The 21,724-nt window shown below is 38.7% G+C and overlaps 1 protein-coding gene across 1 annotated transcript; it reads left to right on the plus strand.

The window, feature by feature from the left end:
* Window positions 1-18,942: 18,942 nt before the first annotated feature.
* Window positions 18,943-19,341, plus strand: LOC138870947 (uncharacterized). Its single transcript, XM_070148790.1, has one exon. The coding sequence runs from the start codon at window positions 18,943-18,945 to the stop codon at window positions 19,339-19,341; it is 399 nt and encodes a 132-aa protein (XP_070004891.1).
* The last annotated feature ends 2,383 nt before the right edge of the window (window positions 19,342-21,724 follow it).

Raw genomic sequence — 21,724 nt, forward strand, 5'->3', positions numbered from 1 at the left:
GTTTGCACTTTCAGTTTCTACTACTATATAAACCCCTCCCCAATCTCCCCTTGATAGACCTTAATCACTATACTATTAATATTACTAAGTTCGATACTATTCTGAATCTATTGTTCTTGGCCGGCTGAAAGCCAAGGCCACCAGAATTCGATTGCTTAACCTCTCTCAGTGTGAGCACTGCCCGGGGTTTATCTGAGACCCCTGGGAACTCTGACAAATGAGAATTTTAGGGTTTCTGTCGTTCCCTCTTTGCTACTGATAAGCATGATGCTGCTGTCGTTTAGTTTTCTACCTTATTCACTCTTTAGTTCTGTAAACTGGTAAGTACTGAGACTCTCGCAAATTCATTCTCTTTTGCTTGTATTCATGCTTTGTATGCTCATATCATTAAGGCCTTCGTGAATCAATATACTATTGTTTGCCTCTGTTCATATTGTTGTTTGCCTTAGAATTATTCCGTACCCCTATGCTTTTCTAGTATCTGAACCCGCTTGAACTCTAAGATTCTATGCATGCCCATTTATGTGTGCAACTTGAATGATTCCTGATTACCTTAAACCTGGTCTGCTATTCGGATCACCTATTGTTTTGTTATGAGTCCCCACTCATGCCTTGCCTTGTACTCTTGTACTATAACTCTTAGGGGATTATCCCCTGCCTAGAACTTGTTTGAGTAAACTTCTTTTTAATGAATCCTTTATGTATGATCTAATATGTTCCCTGCTTATGCTTATATGAACCTTATGTGTCAATTACTGTCTCAATATTTAGCAAAACATATTGCTATGTTGTTGAAAACTATAATGTTGTGTTTGTTCATTCCTACACTCTTTAGTATTGCCTAAAACTTCTAGTTGAATTTTAATATACATAGTCAACTGGCATAAGACTTGGAGTCTGCCTGTTATATTAACCTTAAGTTGATATATTTTTCTACTAGGGGATCTTTGGATTTTGGAATCTGTGTGTTACACTCAGCATGTTAGGCTGCTTGTCGACTGTTGTAGATCATGCCTACTAGCCTATTTGTTATATGTATTAGGATCTCATGCGAAAATTGCTATTCCCATGACTATGACTCTATCATACTTGCATGATGAAGACTCTTAGGTCTAAGGTCCCTTTTAAATTAATCCTGGATCATGCTTTACTTTGGAATTATTTTTTTTGGGGGAAAATTTAGCATGCTTATCTTGTATGCTTACCCTGTTAACCCAAGTGGCATGCCTCATCAACTCTCCTAACGTTGTGTTTATGTTCAGCATGCTACACTCTTTCTCCTATTGAATAATTAATCAATCATGAACCTATGTTGTTAGTTTTCCATGTCAAACTTACCATGTTGAAACTGAGCTCTTTTGATTCTCCTAGTTTTTATGTTCAAGCACCTTGTTTGACCAATCTGGTCACCCTAGCTTCCAAAATGCAAGTGTAATTATGTACTATGCGAGTCTTATCAACATGTTTTATGATTCTGTATCTATGTCCTAGTGAGAGCTGTCGTTAGTAGGTTTCGAAGTTGTTTTAATTGGTTATCATGCGTAACTCGTTAACTTGTGTGGTTAAGTTGTTCATCTGCAATGTAAGTGGGTATTCTCTTTGGGCCTAGTATGGGTCCCTGTGTGAGTTTGAACTGAGCAATTGTCACACTCTAATGTTTGGGGTGTATTTGGATCTGGATTTGCTATTCCCGTGAAAAATGAGCCTGCTGAAGGCCTAGGCTTTATTGGGTTAATTTCCTTTGGGCCTGCTCTGTTTGTTGGGCTTGTAGTTGTTTTAGTTTGTAATATTTGAACCTACATTCTTTTTTCTTTTTATTTTGGGCCTGTAATAATTTGTAAACAAACAATTGGGGAAATTAGTGAAATGGGGGAACGAGATGTTCTATTCTTTGCATGAAAGGGTAAAAAACATTTCTATAGCACCTTAATTTGTTTATTTGACATTTATCTGCATCACACGCTGATTTATATGTCTATTAATCTAGAAAGCATTACTTGTAATGTTAGACAACATGTATATAGGGTCTAAAATTTTACTTGATTGCACTTAGACGTTATGCCTATAGGAGTTCAATACAAACAACTAAAAATGCATGTTTGGGATACTTCTTTGAATTGTATAACTCACCTAGATATCATGATTGTAGGCTCTCAACTTGAGTAACCAAGCTGTTGTTACTGCTATTATCTCACATTACTGCTTCTAGATAGCATGCCTATAGTACACTTGTTTTACTAATGTCCACTTAGATACACTTGTCTATAAGGGATTAAATTAGCACGCTGCTCCTTTAGACATCATGACTATAGGATCTCAATCAACTAATCAATTACTTTGTCACTTTATTGCACTGCCACACTTAGACGACATGCCTATAGGGATAATGTATATAAAATCAATTTCAATTGTCAACTACTAGAAATCCTGCCTATAGGACATTGTCATCTGCCTAAGAAACTTGTATAAATTAGCACTGGTAATTTAGAGTTCTGGGATCGTTTCACTACCTCATTACGAATATAACTAGATATCATGCCTATAGGTTTGTAATATCTTTAATCTGCAAATCCATTAGCCTAAAGTTGTAACGCTGCTTGTATGATACTGGAATCCTGAATCACCTAGAAATTATGCTTATAGGACTTAACGGTTATAATGCGCTTAAACCTTAAAAACTGTCTATCACTGAATCTGCCATGTGCATTTGTTGCTTATATGTGGAGGCTAACTTGAGCCTTTAATTGTCTTTATGTAAAAGTCTTATTTATTTGAATGTCGCCTAATTTTGTTCTTTTGAGCAACCTAAGCTGAGTCTAGAACCATTTAATAGAGGTCCAAAGCCTACTGGACCATACGCATGGGACGAGTAGTGCATGCATAGGGTACGACCTAGAATTGAATTAGAGTGCCTTTAAGTAAACAACTTCAACATAGTAATTGGGTAGAAGGAGATGATAGTATGTGCCCGCTGAATAATATGAGCCACTCCTACTTTAAGGGAGTTGCGAAGTATTATTTATGTTGCACGGGGTGATCCTTTAAGCTAAAAAACTTAGGACCCCCCCTCTTTATGTGTGTGTTATTCACACTTAGTCATTTAACATAAATCAATATAGTTTGTATCTTTGTAGATATTAAGAGTTGTACCGCTTGTCGTATGTTTTACTAAGACTCTGCCACTTCTGAATTTCCCTTTTATTTATTTGATCACCTAGCCTAATTACATAATCCACATAGTCTAAAGTTTGGTGGGAACCCACAATTGTAGACCTCGAAGAGTGCCTAACACCTTCTCTTTGAGGCAATTTAATCCCTTACCCGATCTTTGGTGGCGTATGTCACACCTCCTTTTTCTACCCCGAAAGGGATATGAGGGAGTTTTTACAATTAAAGTGAAATAATCGAAATGTGATTATTTTATTTATTTTTAGAGTCGCCACTTGGAATAATTTATGGTGTCCCAAGTCACCGATTTATTTTAAATCCCAAATTGAGGAAATTCCGACTTTATTTAAAAGTCTGCAAAATCGGAAATTCTAGATAATGAATTCTGTTAACCCGGGAGAAAGTGTTAGACATTCTCAGGTTCCGTGGTTCTAGCACGGTCGCTTAAACTATTAATAATTGGCCTATTATCTGATTTACTACATGTTTAAACCTATTGTGCATTTTTAACTTTATAACTGCTTTTAACTATTTAAGAAATTATTTTGGAACAAATTATGATTGTCGTACACTTGTCGGTTTGGTACACATTGCAAACCGCATCACATGAAATATACCCGCGATTTATAACATGTTTATTTTATTAATGTTCGAAGTTGTGGTCGGGTCACATGAAATGTACACCCGAATTGGGGATTATGTATCAAACTATGCCACAGGAACCGTATCCATAGCCGTGATGATTTAATTACGCGCCTAAAGCAAACTACGATGTTCATGAATTAGAGTTCCTAACTACTTTGAAATTTATTGTAAGGCCATAGAGTTATGAAATTTATTTGAGGATCAAGTGATAGAGTTGACCACTAACATTATTTAGATGGTTGATTCTACTGCCAGCATACTTATAACTTACTAACATTTGTTAATTTAGTTGCTAATCTTTGATAGGCGAGTAACTACACCAGCTTATGATTTATTAAGGAAAGGAATTTTTACATTCCTATACCATATAGGAAACTATATTACCCTTAATGTTTAAGGTTTGATATAATTACATTTAGTATACCTAATTACCAATTCTATACCATAAGGTTTTTAACTGTACATTAATTGTACTTTATGCCACTCCTACATTTATGGTACCGTATATTCCTCCAAATCCCCCCCCACGTTTCTCTCTCCGAACCCCACACCCTCACTCACGTATCACCACACACCCAGAAACCAGAAAAACTAGAAAAATAATTGAAACCCTCTGCTAAATCCAGAGAAACAATTGAAACCCTCTGCTAAATGCAGAAAAACAATTGAAACCTTCTACCATTAACGTCCAAGATCAATGTTTTTTCTTCTACAACTAGTCAAAATTGAAGTCAAATCTTCAAAGTTTCATACACAACAATAACTTTTGATGGTTATGATTTCGGGTTCCTTCAGTAATATAAGAGGAAAGGAAAAGAGAGCACCAATTCCACCATTGACAGCCATTAAAAAGCTTTGAAGCTTTGAATTCAAATTTGGATTTTCAAAAATCATTATTTGTTTGGATTGGTGTTGTTGTAAATAATTGGGAATATGATTTGGAGTTTATATCTCAATTTTGAGGGGTTTTGATGAAGATTAGAGTTGGTTTTGGCTGAATTTCAGATTGAAATTCGAAGAAGAAGAAGAAGATGTATATTGCAGAAATTATAGAAAAATTGTAGATAAATTGAAGAAAAATTGTAGACTGTTGTTTATTTATTTTTCTTGAAGAAAAATTGCAAAAATATTTTTTTTTGGATTCCATATTTATCATAGCAGTTTCGTAAGGAGTAACAAAAGCATATAGGAGAATCACAGAATTGTAGCATAATCGAGATATTCGACATAATTGCATTTTTTGCAGAAGATTTGTAGAAGTTTTAGTCGTTTTTGATTTATGAAAACAGAAAATAATGCATCTACAATCAAAATACAAATAATCTATAATTTATCAATAAAATATCTACAAACTGGGTACATTGAATTTTAATATCCCAATTCCCATTCAATTGTAGCATAATTGGGATTTTCGACATAATTGCGTTTTCTGCAGAAGATTTGTAGAAGTTTTAGTCGTTTTTGATTTGTGAAAACAGAAAACAAAGCATCTACAATAAGAATACAAATAATCTACAATTTATCTACAAAATATCTACAAACTGGGTACATTGAATTTTAATATCCCAATTCTCATTCAATTTTAGCATAATTGGGATTTTTGACATAATTGCGTTTTTTCAGAAGATTTGTAGAAGTTTGTCATTTTTTATTTATGAAAACAGAAAAAAGCATCTACAATCAGAATACAAATAATCTACAGTTTATCTACAAAATATCTACAAATTGGGTACATTAAATTTTAATATCCCAATTCTCATTCAAGTGTAGCATAATTGGGATTTTTGACATAATTGCATTTTTTCAGAAGATTTGTAGAAGTATTAGTCACTTTTTTCATTTGTGAAAACAGAAAATAAAGCATCTACATCAGAATACAAATAATCTACAATTTATCTACAAAATATCTACAAACTGGGTACATATTTGGACTCGAAATGCTTCCCCTGAAATGTATGTTTCACATTTTTTATACATATTTTTGTCCAAAACAGTACTAAATCATCCACTTAAATACAATTTTTATACAATGTTGTTCAACTTTCATACAATAAGTAAATGAATAAAAGAAAAATAAATAAACAACTGTCTATAATTTTTCTACAATTTATGCAATATACGTCTTCTTCTTCTTCTTCTTCTTCTTCTTCTTCTTCTTCTTCTTCTTCTTCTTCTTCTTCTTCTTCTTCTTCTTCTTCGAGTTTTAATCTGAAATTCAGTATAAATCAAATCTAATCTTCACCAAAACCCCTCAAAATTGAGATATAAACTCCAAACCATATTCCCAATTATTTTCATCAACACCCAATCCAAACAAATAATGATTTTTGAAAACCCAAATTTGAATTCAAAGCTTAAAAGCTTTTTAATAGTTGTCAATGGTGGAATTGCTGCTCTCTTTTTCTTTGCTTTGTATTTTCGCCATAATTGCTTTTCTTGCAGAAGAATTGTAGAAGATTTTATCGATTTTGATTTGTGAAATCAGAGAAAATGTTGAAACAGAGTTTAGCGCAAAAAACAGAGTACGAAAATTTTGTAAAGAAGTCAACAATAGTGATTACTGTGCGTGATCTGCGTTGGAAGATCTGGAAAATATTTAATTTCCCTTTTTTAGCACCTAAATAAGGAATCCTACAGCTATAATGATTCCTTATTTAATGCATTGTATATATTATGTAGAAATACTATTAGCATGAAGGGTAATATGCAAACTATGAACATATTTGGTAATATAGTTTCCTATATGGTATAAGAACGAAAATTTCCCTTAAGCAAATGGGTTAAGTAAGGTAAATTCATTTGGCCCACATGCAATTAAAACAGAACTGACCCCCAAAGCCTATTCTTCCATCCTTAAACTCGATAAATGACGAGGCCCATTTTTCTATTTTTAAAGACTACTAAGCTTATTACAATTCATCAATCATCGTGCAAAGTGATGAGAATTAAACTCAAAGAATCAAACATACTAAAGAGTGGAAGAAACACTACATGAATTCATCTCTAATAATTAAATAGACCAATGCCAAATTAATCTATCATAGAAAATAACCAAATCAGAATTTGAAGCTAAAGTAAGAATAAAAATGGACCTTTATTAATGAATTTGAGGTTGAGAGTTTGTAACTCAACAGAACAGAGACAACGACCAAAAATGAGCAGCAAATGAACTCAACCAACAGAAACCATCAACCGGAGAACTTCCACGCCAACCTCGACGGACTCGACCCTTTCACAGACCTATAGCACGAACATTGTGAGGACGATTCGCTGGGTTTTTATGGATTTTTGGACTAGTTTTCGAAGCTATTTTGCTGAATTTTTGGAGCAGGATTTTGGTGTGAACTTCAGCTCGTTTCATGGCTATTTGGTGGAGGAATTTCAGCTGGGTTTGGGCCAGTTTTTCAGGTCGTTTTTGAAGCTATTTCGGGGAGTGCTTTTCAGCTCGTTTTGGAGCTATTTTGAGCAGATTTCGTGGCTGTTTTGGGTCAGTTTCAGGGTGTATTAGAGCTGGATTTTGGGGCTGTTCACAGCTGGTCTTTTGCTGCGTTTTAGGAGGTTGTTTGGGGTTGTTTCAGATTCATTTTTGGACTGAGAAGAGGGCTGGTTTAGAGGTTTATTTCCAGCTCCTTTTTGGGTTGTTGTATGAAGCTTTAGGGACTAGTTTTCATGGTGGAACCAGCTGGTTTTTTGAGGTATTTTCAGGTGGTTTTAATGGCTGAAGAGGCGTGCTTCATGGCTGCTTAGGAGTGAAGAAGATGAAGCTCAAAGGGAACCGCTTTGTTGAAGAAGCAGCAGCAGTTGGAGATTTTCGGCCTTTGGAGCTTAAGGTGTTCTCCAGCTTCTGAAGAAGATGGAGCAATGGCTGTTTGGAGATGGCTGGAGATGATGGCTTCTGTAGCTGGAGGAGTTCTTTGGGTTCTAGGATTTTTCAGGTTATCAAAGATGCTAAAGGCTTGGTTGGTGTTGAAGAAAATGAAGAAGGAGAAAAATCGCGATCTGCTTCTTTCTCCTCCCCTCTATCTCTATTTTCCAGGTGCTCTGTATTTGTTAGTTAGGTGTGTATTTATAAATTGTATTTGACGTGGGGAAAAGAAAAATAAGGAATAAGGTCGAGTAAAAGAAAAATGCTCCATCTGACTGTATAGTAATCTTTTCTTTTGGCCAAAAAGGGACGTCCCTTGAGCATGTGTTTGTTATGCAACTTTGTCCATTTGTGATGATGTTTCAACATATGATTTGCTCTTCTTTCCTTTTTTATTCTTTTTAAGGAATATATAAATAAACAAAAAAAAATACTACTCCTATAATTAAAATAACAATTATCTACTTCTAATCTAAAAATTATTTCAAAATAATTCAAAATCACTAACTTACTAAAGTCAAGAGGAAAACATATTTTTGTGTGTTTTCTTTCCTTTTGCAAATTGGAACGAAATTTAATACTCTAAAAAATGTGAATCTTTTTGTGTGATTTTTAATTTTCTCAAATAAAACCTATAAAAGGTGAAATAAAAGCTAAGATATAGAGATTAAACTTAAAACAATTTAATACTAAAAAGTGAGTGAGAATTTAAATATGGTCAAAAATTAGGTGCTCACAGCATTGATCAGTTAAACAGAGTTATTTGCAAATAGGTGCCCTAATGCACCTTTAAAATCGTTAGGTGACGACTCTTCTTTTTTAATACCCTTCCATTAAAAAGAGTTGTCACACTTCGAAACCCGCTTTCGCAAGAAAATGGGGTGCAACAATTCCACACATGAGTCTATATCAAATCACTAAGCATGTCAAAATTGGCCTTGAAGGCGCTAACTCAATTGTTACCAAACCAAATCTAGTTCTAATTATTAAGCATGAAGCTGCTTAGACGAACGACCGGATCCCATAGGAATAGTGATACTTAGTACTACCGAGTAGAACGGCCCGATCCCATAAGAATAGAGAAATTTACCTCGCTCGCGGATACACATGCGAGACGAGAAGACACAGATCTATGGTTTATCAAATATTCTCAAATTTTCCAATGTTAGAGGCTAAGTCAGTATCTTTAATTAAATTCCCCAATCTCATACCCAATCAAGATAATTAACATTCAGGATAGGCATAAACTAGCACAATTAAAGTCATGATGTGAATCTAAGTCTACCCGGACCTATTATGAATATAGCTATGTATGGACTCTCGTCTCCTTGCGTGTATGTAGCTCCCCATAGAAAGTAACACACAACAATTAATACACCTAAGGGGATAAGTTCCCTCTTACAAGGTTAGGCAAGAGACTTACCTTGATTCCACGCCCTCAATCCGGCTCTTCAATCTCACTAGAACACCTCAAATGTCATGACCCCGGTTCGCCCTCCATGAACCATTGTGACGGAACCTAGTCTCTACGACTAGGTAAGCCTAAGATGCGGAAGATAAACCAAATTTGCGGAAGAAAACAATTTAAAACAGAAATAGAGTAATAAAATAATGTTTAAAAGTGCCGCTCGGCATACAAAATATTAACTCTTAAAACCAATACACTTTTCCAAAACCCGGAAACCCATGAATCACAAGCTACGAATATAATAAAAATGCTCTAACTCCGGAATGTCTACATCAACAGAAGAAAATAGAAGGGCTATCACTACAAGATATAATTGAAAGGGACTCCTCGATCTGCGGACGCGGAAGATATACCTCGAAGTCTCTGGAACAGTCGCCTCGCCTAAAGGGTGATAGGACTGAGTCAAAGTACCTGCATCTGCACATGAAAAACATGCGCAGAATGGGCATGAGTACACCACAGGGGTACTCAGTAAGTGCCAAGCCTAACCTCGGTCGGGTAGTGACGAGGAAGGTCAGGGCCCTACTGAGGTTAAATAAAATATAAGGTATAACAGTGTAGAATAAGGCATTATAATTAAGTGCAACAGTAAGAAATAACATAGAATAGAAAGAACAACAACAACTAGAATAGAGACAAAATAATCACGGAAAGGAAATACAACTCAACACAGAGATAATAACCAGGGTACCTTCCAGGATACCGTCCTATAGTCCCAATTACATCTATCCAGTGGATCTCCCGGGATACTGTCCCATAGTCCATCATATATATCCGAAGGATCTCCCGGGAACCCATCCCATAGTCCAACTATCAGTGCGCGGGGATCTACCGGAATCCCGATCCATAGTCCCAAATATAAATACCCAGTACTGGGGAAGCTACCGGGTGCAGTCCCGTAGTTCTATATAACTATGCAGGGGGATCTACCGGAATCCTACATCTGTAGTCCCAATTAAATAGACAAGGAGTTTTTACCGGAATCCCACATCTGTAGTCCCAAATAAACAGACAAGGGGATCTACCGGAATCCCACATCCGTAGTCCCATTGTAAATACACAACAGCAACAGGAAAATGTTCAGCAATTGTTCAATTTCATATTAAGGCAAACGAGTAATTCTAGTCTATCATACTGCACAGAATTCAGGTAAAGCAATTTGAGCAAATAAAATAATTAAATCACTTAGACATGCTTTCCTACGCTAACAACAGGCTTAAAGTGCAAGTAATATAAACAGGGATGAAATGTCACGACCCCGGTTTGCCTCCGTGAACCATCGTGACGACTCATAGTCTCTACGACTAGGTAAGCCTAAATTACGGAAGATAACCAAAACTTGCGGAAGTAAAACAATTTAAAGGCAGAAATAAGGCAATAACAGTGTTTAAATGTGCCGCTCGGCATGCACCATATAAAAATCTCAAAAACTAGTATCCAAATCCAAAACTCGGAAACCTATGAATCACAAGCTAAGAAAAAGAAATACTACATAGCTCTAGAATTTATCTAATAAGAACAGAAAGTACAGAAGGGCTAAATACTAAAAGGTAGGAATAAAAAGGGACTCCTCGGTCTGCGGATGCGGCAGATGTACCTCGAAGTCTCTAAGTAGTCGCCTCCCTCAAGGATGGTAGGCCTGAGTAGAAGTACCTGGATCTGCACATGAAAAATATGCGCAGAAAGGGCATGAGTACACCACAACAGTACTCAGTAAGTGCCAAGCCTAACCTCGGTCGAGTAGTGACGAGAAAGGTCAGGGCCCTACTGAGGTTAAATACAATATAAGGGTTAAAAGTGCGGAATAAAACAGTATAAATAAGTGGAACAGTAAGAAATAACATAGAATTGACAGAACAACAACAACTAGAACAGAGACAAAACAAGCAACGAAAAGAAATATAGCTCAACATAGAGATAACAACCGGGGAACCTTCCAAGATACCGTCATGTAGTCCCAATTACAACTGTCCAGTGGATCTCCTAGGATACCGTCCCGTAGTCCATCATACATATGTCTGAAGGATCTCCCGGGATCCCATCCCGTAGTCCAACTATCAATGCACGGGATCTACCGAAATCCCGATCCGTAGTCCCAAATATAAATACCATACTGGGGGAATCTACCGGGTACATTCCCGTAGTTCCATATAACTATGCAGGGGGATCTATCGGGAATCTAACCCGTAGTCCCAAAGTAAATATGCAGGGGGATCTATCGAGAATCTAACCTGCAGTCCCAAAGTAAACAGACAAGGGGGAGCTACCGGAATCCCACATCCGTAGTCCCAATGTAAATACACAGCAACAGCAAGAAGATATACAAAAATGGTAAAAATTCATATTAAGGCAATAAGTGATTCTAGCCTAGTATGCTGCACAGAATTCAAGTAAGGCCAGTTGAATCAAATAAAGTAATTAAGTCACTTAGACATGCTTTCCTAAGCTAACAACACGCTTAATAGTGCAAGTAATAGAAATAGAAAAGGAAACATACTAGTATTTACTTAAAGAAAACCGGATTTCCAACAATTATCACAAGTACGCACTCGTCACGTCGCGTGCAAGGCATTTCAATTACCAAACATGCAAATCCTAAAGGGAAGGTCCCCCACACAAGGTTAGACAAGCCACTTACCTCGAACCGGCTCAAAATCAACCCGACACCACGTCTTTGCCACGAGTACTCGACTCCAAATGGCCCAAATCTATTCAATTAATTTGCATAATGTAAATAACACTTCAAGTAACTGATTCTAAAATTAAATTCTAAGCTAATACGCGAAATTGTGTAAAATGACCAAGACGCCCCTCGGACCCACGTCTCGAAATTGGGTGAAATTTATATTTCGGAATTCTCATACTCTCACGAGTCTATGCATAACAAGAACACTAAAATCAGAGTTCAATTGACCCCTCAAATACCCCTTTTTGTTTCTCTTAAACTCAAGCCCTAATTACCCATTTCTCCCAAATTTTCCACCACTAATCAGGTATTTAATCACATAAAAATGAGCTATGAAGTCAAAAATATTACCTCCAAGTGATTCCCCTTGAATCCCTCTTCAACCCTCTTCAAAAAGCTTCAAAATCGCCTAACAATTGAGGAAACTAGGCTAAAATTCGCGAAATAACCCTTTAAACATTCTGCCCAGGTATTTTAATTCCTTCTTCACGAACGCAATCAAGGACTCGCGTTCGCGAAGCACATAAAGTTGGTGACCAACAGTCCTCTTACGCAAACGCAACACTGCTCTTCGCGAACGCGAGGGTCTACTCGCGAACGCGAAGGGTAAAATCCCTATGAAACAGCTGAACAAAAACCTACAACTTTTTAACAACTTGAAATAATCCGTTGAGCATCCGAAACACACCCGAGGCCCCCCGGACCTCAACCAAAGGCATTAGCATATCCTAAAACCTTATTAAAACTTGTATCAATCTTCAAAACATTTCAAAAACATCAAGACAACCAAAACACATCGGATTCAAGCCTAAGTTTCAAAAATCTTCCAAATTCCGTTTTTTGAATAAAAACCCAACCAAACCACGTCCGAATGATCTGAAATTTTGTACACACATCCCAAATGACATAACGGGACTACTAAAACTCTCGGAATTCCATTCCGACCCTCGGATCAAAATCTCACTATCGAACCGGAAACTTCCAAAATTTAACTTTTGGCATTTCAAACCTAAATTAGCTACGGACCTCCAAAACACAATCCGAACACGCTCTTAACCCCGAAATTACCCAATAGGGCTAACAGAACCATCATATTTCCATTCTGAGGATGTCTCCACACTATTCTAACCACGGTCACTTTTTCAGCACTTAAGCTCTCATTTAGGGACTAAGTGTCCCAAAACTCCCTGAAACCGAACATCCCGGCAAATCACATTAGCAGAAATAAATTTGGGGAATGCAGTTAATCGGGGATCGGGGCATTAATTCTTAAGACGACCGGCCGGGTCATCACATCCTCATACACTTAAACATCTGTTCGTCCTCGAACGAGCATAGAGACATACCTGAAGTAGTGAAAAGATGAGGGTAGCGGCTGCGCATATCCTGCTCGATCTCCCAGGTCGCCTCCTCAACTGGTTGACCCCGCCACTGAACCTTCACTGATGCAATGTTCTTTGACCTCAACTTTCTAACCTGCCTGTCTAATATTGCCACTGGCTCCTCAACATAGGATAGATCCTTGTCCAACTGGACTGAACTGAAATCCAACACGTGCGACGGATCACCGTGATACCTCTGGAGCATGGAAACATGAAATACCAGGTGAACTCCTGCCAAGCTGTGAGGTAAGGCAAGTTCATAAGCAACCTCCCCTACACGCCTCAATATCTCAAAAGGGCCAATAAACCTCGGACTCAACTTCCCTTTCTTCCCAAATCTCATAACGCCCTTCATAGGTGAAACCCGAAGCAGAACCCGCTCTCCAACCATATAGGAAACATCACGAACCTTCTGGTTCACGTAACTCTTCTGTATGGACTGGGCTGTACGGAGTCTATCCTAAATCACCTTAACCTTCTCCAATGCATCTTGAACCAAGTCTATGCCCAATAGTCTGGCTTCACCCAGATCAAACCAACCCACCGGAGATCTACACCGCCTACCATATAAAGCCTCATACGGTGCCATTTGAATGCTGGACTGATAGCTATTGTTGTAAGCAAACTCCGCCAATGGCAGGAACTGATCCCAAGACCCTACAAACTCAATCACACACGCACAGAGCATAACCTTAAGAATCTGAATAGTGCGCTCGGACTGTCCGTCTGTCTGAGGGTGAAATACTGTACTCAACTCTACCCGAGTACCTAACTCATGTTGAACGGCTCTCCAGAACTGTGATGTGAACTGGGTACCTGTATCTGAAATAATAGAAACTGGAATATCATGCAGACAAACAATCTCTCGGATATAGATCTCCATCAACCGTTCCGAGGGATAAGTAGTACACACAAGAATAAAGTGAGCGGACTTGGTCAGCCGATCCACAGTGGGCTATATCTGTGTGTTTGCGCATATGGCGAGGCAAGGTGGGAATATTATTATGAACGTGTTGCGAGACAAGACGGGCATTACTTTATTAATGCACACATGGCGAGACAAGTTGAGCTATGTCAGGGATTGCTTTGTGATGACTTGTGATAGCCTGGGGGGCATTCTTGTTGTTGATATTTGTGTAGTGGTGTACTTACCTATGTGAGTTATATTTGTGAAAAATTTTGGGAAAACATTCCACGTGATGTCCCCTGGTGTGAAAGCGGTTGTTTTTGTTAAGTTGTCACTTGTTTTTCCTTTATCTATGATCATCAGATTAAACTGTATTCCGCTCATTCTACTGTTTATTATTATGGTATTCCACTGTTAGTTGTTGCTTTCCTTTACTTACTGCAACTAATGTATCGTTTGTCATTATGCGTTGTCATTACATAGATATCGTAGTCTATTGTTCTACACTTATACTTATTCAGGTTATTAGTCCATCAGGTGTCTTGACTGTTCCTCGTCACTACTCCACTCCACTGAGGTTAGTCTTGATACTTACTGGGTATCGCTGTAGTGTAGTCATACTACACTTCTGCACATTTTTGTGCAGATCCAGGTATTTGGTCGTAGTAGATGTGCGGATTGTTGATGTGGAGAGTAAAGGTAAACCTGCTGCTGCATTCATAAGCTTTGGATTCACCTTCTAGTTTTGTATTGCACTATAACCCTTATTTCGGAACAACTGTATTTAGAGGTTTCTAGCAAAAACTCTGTAGAGCTTATGACTTATACTACCAATTTTGGGATTGTAAATTTTAAAGTGATTTCTATTTCAAATTGTTAGGTATTATTTAAATATTGTTGTTGTTTCAAGTAATGCTAGACTTTCCTAATCCCTAAGACTAGGTGCCATCACGATATTGTGATGACCCAAAAGGTCATCACTTGTTTTAAAGAAAAACTTCCGTGTTCTGAGGCCTTGAAAACCTCATTTAAAGTCACCTCGATTTGCGTTCGTAGTCCGGGTGCGTAGCCGGAAAGCTTAAATATGAAATTTTGTGAAAAATAATAAGTTTTGACTGTAAAATGAATAAATTTAACTTCGATCAACATTTTGGGTAAACGGACCCGGATCCGTGATTTGATGGTTCCCAGAGGGTCCGTAGGAAATTATGGGACTTGTCCGTATGCTCGGAATCGAATTCCGAGGTCCCAAGCCCGTGAACTGAATTTTTAAAGGAAATTATTTTTTGAATTTTTTTAAGGAAATTTGAAATGAAGTTTGATTAGAAAGAGATGGTATCGGGCCCGTATTTTAGTTCCGGTGCCCGGTACAAGTCTTATATATGGTTTAAGTCATTTATGTGGAATTTGGTGAAAAACGGATGTCATGTGACGTGATTCGAACTTAAATTGCAAAATTTTTGTTTAAAGAAGTTTTGAGAAAATTTCATTGATCTCGAGATTTAATTTGATGTTCATGAGGTTATTGTGACGATTTGATTACATGAGTAAGTTCTTATGATGTTGTTGAGTTAGTACGTGTTTTTGGTTAGGAGCCCCGAAGGCTCGAGTGTGTTTCGGATGTGTTTCGGCAAGTTTTGAACTTAGGAAAAAGTTACAGATTCATAGAAGTTGTAGGTCTCTGAAGCCAGGTCTCGCGGTCCGCGGTGGAAACTTCGCGGCCGCGGTGGGATTTGTGCGGTCCGCGGTGATCAAGGCCAAGCCTCCGCGACCGCACTCGATTTCTTGCGGTCCGCGGTGGAGCTCCGCGGCCGCAGTCCTTTTTATGCGGTCCGCGGTGGAGCTCTGCATCCGCAATCCATTTTATGCAGTCCGCGGTGGAGCTCCGCAGCCGCAATCCTGTTTATGCGGTCCGCGGAGAGGGTCTGAGAGGAGTATATTTAAATGGACTTTTCAGTTATTTTTCACTTTTCAAAACCCCAAAATCATAAGAGGCGATTTTTCAAATAACCTTTCTTCTCCAAATCAATTGTAAGTCATTCTTAACTAGTTTTCTTAATCATTAACATCATTTAACATGATTTCAACTTCAAATCAATTATTTTCATGGTGGGATTGGTTATTTTGGGTAGAACCTAAGAATATTGAAATTTGGGGATTTAGACCTCAAAGTGAGGTCGGATTCCAAAACCAATTATATATTCGGGCTCGTGGGTAAATGGGTAATCGTGTTTTGGTCCGAATTTTGGGTTTGGACCAAGCGGGCGTGGGGTCGATTTTTGACTTTTTGGGGATATCTTTATAAAACCTATTTTCATGCATTAGAATTGATTCATTTAACATTTATTGATATCGTAAAGCAAATTGTGGCTAGATACAAGTGAGTTGGTGGTGGAAACAAGAGGTAAAGCGGTAGTTGAGGCTTGAACTGTATTCGTTGCATCGAGGTAAATGTTTGGTCTAACCTTAGCTTGAGGGATTAGGAGTTGTGTCCTATTTGCTATTTGCTTCTTGTCGAGTATGACGTATAGGCATGGTGACGAGTATCTATACGTTGGTGTCAAGCATGACCGTGGATCTTATATTGTGATTTTCATGATTTCGTTGTATTATTCATGCCTTGGTGAAGATTTCTAATTGTTGTATAAAGTTTGTGGAAAGAATTATGACCTATGAACATTGAGGAGTGTTGGCTCAAGTTGTATAGTGAAATTGTGAAAGTATAAGTGACAATTGAACTTTTAGAGCTTTGGCTCGAGTTCTGAAATGAGTTGTGAAAGTATAAGCGATAATCAAACCTCTAGAGCATTGGCTCGAGTTGTGAAGTGAATTATGAAGTAAAATTGAGAAAGAGAAGAGATCCTTATGTTGTCACACTTACCGGGCTATTGTTGATTTATTTGTTGTTCCCTTGCCGGGATTTAATTGTTTAATTGTTGTTCTCTTGCCGGGATTTAATTGTTGACTTGTTGTTCCCTAACCGGGATTCTTATTGCAAAATTTCCTTTATTTCCTTACCCTATTGTTTGTGATTATTGTTTGGGTGAGGAAGAGAGTTAAAGCACGAAGGGTGATGTCGTGCATTGTTTGTTATTGTGAGGAAAGAGTGTAAAGCATGAAGGGTGATGTCGTGCCGCACGATGTACCATTCCGTGCCAATTTTATTAATTATATGGTGAGAAAAGAGTGTAAAGCACGAAGGGTGATGCCGTGCACATTTTTATTATATGATTGCTTTGGTGAGGACGAGAGTAAAAGCACGAAGGGTGATGTCGTGCATTTGTTGATTTCTGATACTTTGTTGATATCCGAGTTATGTTGTTTCTTTCATTTCTTGTTGTTATTTGATTTACTTCGAGGTTATAGATCCCCTTACCCTATTTGCCTTGTGATTATAGTTTAGGTGAGGAAGAGCGTAAAGCACGAAGGGTGATGCCGTGTATTTTTTTGGTGAGAACGAGAGTAAAAGCACGAAGGGTGATGCCGTGCAAATTGCTGATTTCTGCTTCCTTGTTGATATTCTAGTTATGTTGTTTTTTTCCTTACTTGATGCCTTTCTATTCGGAACTATTATCTCCCCCACAGAATGTTTCCCCCTCCCACATTGACTGGCTATTTCTGTATTTCTTTTATTATGTAAATATATATATATATATATATATATATATGAACTACACAGGTTTATTTGGTAGTCTGGTCCTAGCCTCGTCACTACTTCGCCAAGGTTAGGCTAGACACTTACCAGCACATGGGGTCGGTTGTGCTGATACTACACTCTACACTGTGTGTAGATCTAGGAGCAGCTTTCGGATAGTAGTTGGAAGGCTTCCTGTAGTCCACTCAGAGACCCAAGGTAGACCTACAGGCATCCGCAGGCCCTGGCGTCTCCCTCTATCTTTATTTCCTGTTTCATTTCCTTTGTTCAGAAATAGTGTATTGTCTTTTCTTCAGACCTTGTATGTAGTAACTCTTAGATGGTCTGTGACACTATGACACCAGGTTTTGGGGTATTTGAGGTTTTTAAAAGTTGTAATAGACGTAGCCTTAAGATATATAATTGTTGACTTCCGCTTATTTATTTAAAATACCGCTTTTATCATATTATCGACTTGTGTTTGTTAAAAGAAGCAAAAATGAAAGTGCAACAAGTAGTTATGGTTTGGCTTGCCTATCTCCCATTAGTAGGCGCCATCACGACTCACGAGGGTGGAAAATCCGGGTCGTGACAAGTTGGTATCAGAACTCTAGGTTCATAGGTGCTACGAGTCATAAACAAGTTTAATAGAGTCTTGCGTATCGGTACGAAGCTGTCGGTACTAATCTATGAGAGGCTACGAAACTATTAGTACAATCTCACTTCTTTCATTCCTATCGTGCTAGATTATTGATCTTAGGGTTTGAAATTTTATCCTTTTATTCTCTCACAGATGGTGGGGACACGAGCTGTAGTATCGACGATGCTGCTCTCGGGCAGGTGCTGCTAGAGGTAGAGGTAAAGTTCGACGAAGGGCTCATGCCACAACTAGAGCACCTATTAGAGAAGTAGTTGAGGAGCCGCTAGTAGCTCTAGTTGGGGGGCAGGTATCGAAGGCACCTACTATTACCCTCAGGCTTTAGGAGACTTTAGCATAGTTCCTGAGCATGTTTGGTACACTAGCTCAGGCGGGGTTGATTCCGATTGCACCAGCTATTTCATAGACCGGGGGAGGGACTCAGTTTCCCGTGATTGCACCAGCTACTTCATAGATCGGGGGAGGGACTCAGACTCCCACCGCCCACACTCTAGAGCTGCAAGTTCACGTTTGTCAGGTTCCAGGTGTCATGGCGACAAAGCCTGTGATTCCAGTACAACCCGTGGTTAGGACAACATTATCTGAGGAAGGGTACCTTACACTTGCAAGGTTCAAGAAATATAACCCTCCTACTTTCAGTGGTTTGGTTTCAGAGGGTGCACATGGCTTTCTAGAGGAGTTCCATCACATTCTCCGCACTATGGGTATTGTGGAGATGAGTGGGGTTACTTTTACTACGTTCCAGCTTAAGAGAGCGGCTTATCAGTGGTGGCAAGCGTATGAGTTGGGTAGCCTGGCCGATGTAGCTTCACTCACATGGGTTCAGTTTTCAGAGATGTTCCCGAGAAAGCTTGTACCTCAGTCCCTTCGAGAGGCATGGCGTGCAGAGTTTGAGCAGCTATACCAGGGCACTATGTCAGTATCATAGTATGCCGTTAGATTTAGTGATTTGGCTAGACATGCACCTCCCTTGGTCGTTATAGTTAGGGAGCGAGTTCGTAGATTCATTGAGGGGCTCATACATGATATTCGGTTCGACATGGATCGAGAGTTGGAGTTGAATGTTTCATTTCAGCAGATGGTAGGGATCGCTCATTGGATAGAGGGTCTATGGGATCAGGAGAGAGAAAACAAGCGAGGCCAGGATAAAGAGGGCAGGAGAGGTTAGTAGAGAGAGGATAGGGACGCGAGGAAGACTCGTAGACCGGAGAGATCTATTGGTCCTTATTTTGGAGGCAAGGTACGACATGGTAGAGGTTTTGTGGGTCAGCTAGTTCAGTTTGTGCTATAGGCTTCGCACGGTATATTAGGTACTCATGGGTCTTAGGGGACCAGTACCGCACAGTTCCCATATCCACGTCAATAGAGAGGTTGCTTTGAGTGTGGAGATACTAGCCACATGGTGAGAGATTGTCCCAGACTCTGGGCAGATGTGTCATAGTGAGGTATTTGGGTAAGCAGAGGGCGCCCAATAGGGGGAGGCCTGACCCGTTGATGTGCTTCATATAATAGGCTTGAGGTCGTTGCGCCAGATAATGTCATACAGGTATGCTTTAGATTTGTTATAGAGGAGCACCACTCGAATTTTGTTTCAGTTCTACTGATCAGGGTGAGTTCCCTCATTTGTTGCTCCACCTATGGGTGAGTTCATGACTTAGTATTTTGTTTATGTGTTTTCCCCTATTGGGAGGTTCTATGAGTGGTAGACCGTGTCTATCGTTTGTTTTTATTCATTATTGAGAGCTACGAGACTAGAAGTGAATTCATGTGTCCACTACAATAGGTTTTGATGTGATTCCTGAGTATACTGGTTACGATTTATGATTCAGGTGCTCCCCCGGTATGTGAGCCAATATGTGTGGTAATTTTGTTGACAAAATTGTCCTAGTGGAAGGTTTCAGTTGGTTCAATGTACATTCTACTTGCGATTTAGAGTTGAGGGTGGGATCCTTGCGATTTCATGTGATTTGATGTGTTTGAACCGGGTTGTGTATTGTAGTGGAAGTTATATTAGGATGAGATCCATAAGAAATGTCCATATACTTTATTTTCCTTGTAAATTGACTCGTAATATAGTACTGATAGAGAGTTTTGCCTGTCGGGCTTGTTTGATAATTCTCTTATGTATTTCTCCTTACATGTTCAGTCTTTTTCATTCTGTGCTACTTGAGTTTTAGCTTGCGGGTTGTGTGTCTGGTGGTGTTAGTTGTGACTTGTTGATTCGGGTGTATGGTTATGAGGTATTCATGTTCCTTGCACCGATGTCAGTATTGTGGAGGTTTGAAATAGAGTTCTAACGGATATAAGACTAATTGCCGGTGCTGGATTTGATTTCGAATAGCTATTGAGATCAGAAATGTTATTATGGGCTTATGTGTGGTGTGTCATGTTGTGTAGTTGTACCTTGCGAGTGTAGGTATAAGTTGTTACAGCTGGTTGAGACTGATATTAGGTGTGAATGTAAGAATCAGATCTTTTGGAGATGAACGGAAGGTGAGAATTTTGACTCTAAGGCTTTTTGGTATTAGTAGAAATGGTTAAATTACAGTTTAGATGTTGATGTCAGGCTTATGTGGATTGGGGTGACGTGGGGTCACCCGCACGTGTATGTTGGAAGTGTGCATTTAGTGATTTGATGATATCAAGGCGAATCTTAGCATGTTCGAGGAGCTTCGTATTATGTGTTATGGCTTGCATGTGTGGTCGACTTCAGTTACCGAATGATTCAGAGTCAAATTAGAAGAAGGATTCTAGTTTTGGAAGCTTAAGCGGTGAGAGTTGACCAAAATTTTGACTTTTATGTTAACGGCTCTGGAATGGATTTTGGATAATTTCAACAACTTCGTATGGTGATTGGGACTTAGGCATGCGTCTGGATTTGGATTTGGAGGTTCGTAGGGTAACTTGAAGCATTTCGGCAAAAGTTAGAAAAGTTGAAGTTTGGAAGATGGAGAAATTTGACCAATAGTTAACTTTGGTGATATCAGGGTGGGAATGTGATTATGAGAGTTGGAACAACTCCGTTATGTCATTTGGGACATCTCTGCAAGAATTGGCTTCATTCTGGGTTGATTTGATAGGTTTCGACGTGAGTTTTAGAAGTTGGAAGATTTGAAAGTTCATAAGTTCGATTCATGGTGCAATTCGTAGTTTCGACATTTTTTGATATGATTTGAGACCTCGAGCGAGTCCATGTTAGGTTATGAAACTTGTTGGTGTGCTTATACGGGGTCCCGAGGGCCTTGGGTGAGTTTCAGATGGGCTAGGGCCATTTTCTTTTATTTTTGTACTGCAATTTTCTATCATCTAGT

This window comes from Nicotiana sylvestris, chromosome 6 (assembly GCF_000393655.2).
Source record: "Nicotiana sylvestris chromosome 6, ASM39365v2, whole genome shotgun sequence".
Classification (NCBI taxonomy): domain Eukaryota; kingdom Viridiplantae; phylum Streptophyta; class Magnoliopsida; order Solanales; family Solanaceae; genus Nicotiana; species Nicotiana sylvestris.

Coding starts and splice junctions, on each gene's coding strand:
- LOC138870947 (XM_070148790.1), top strand. CDS start 18,943: ATGGCGACAAAGCCTGTGATTCCAGTACAACCCGTGGTTAGGACAACA.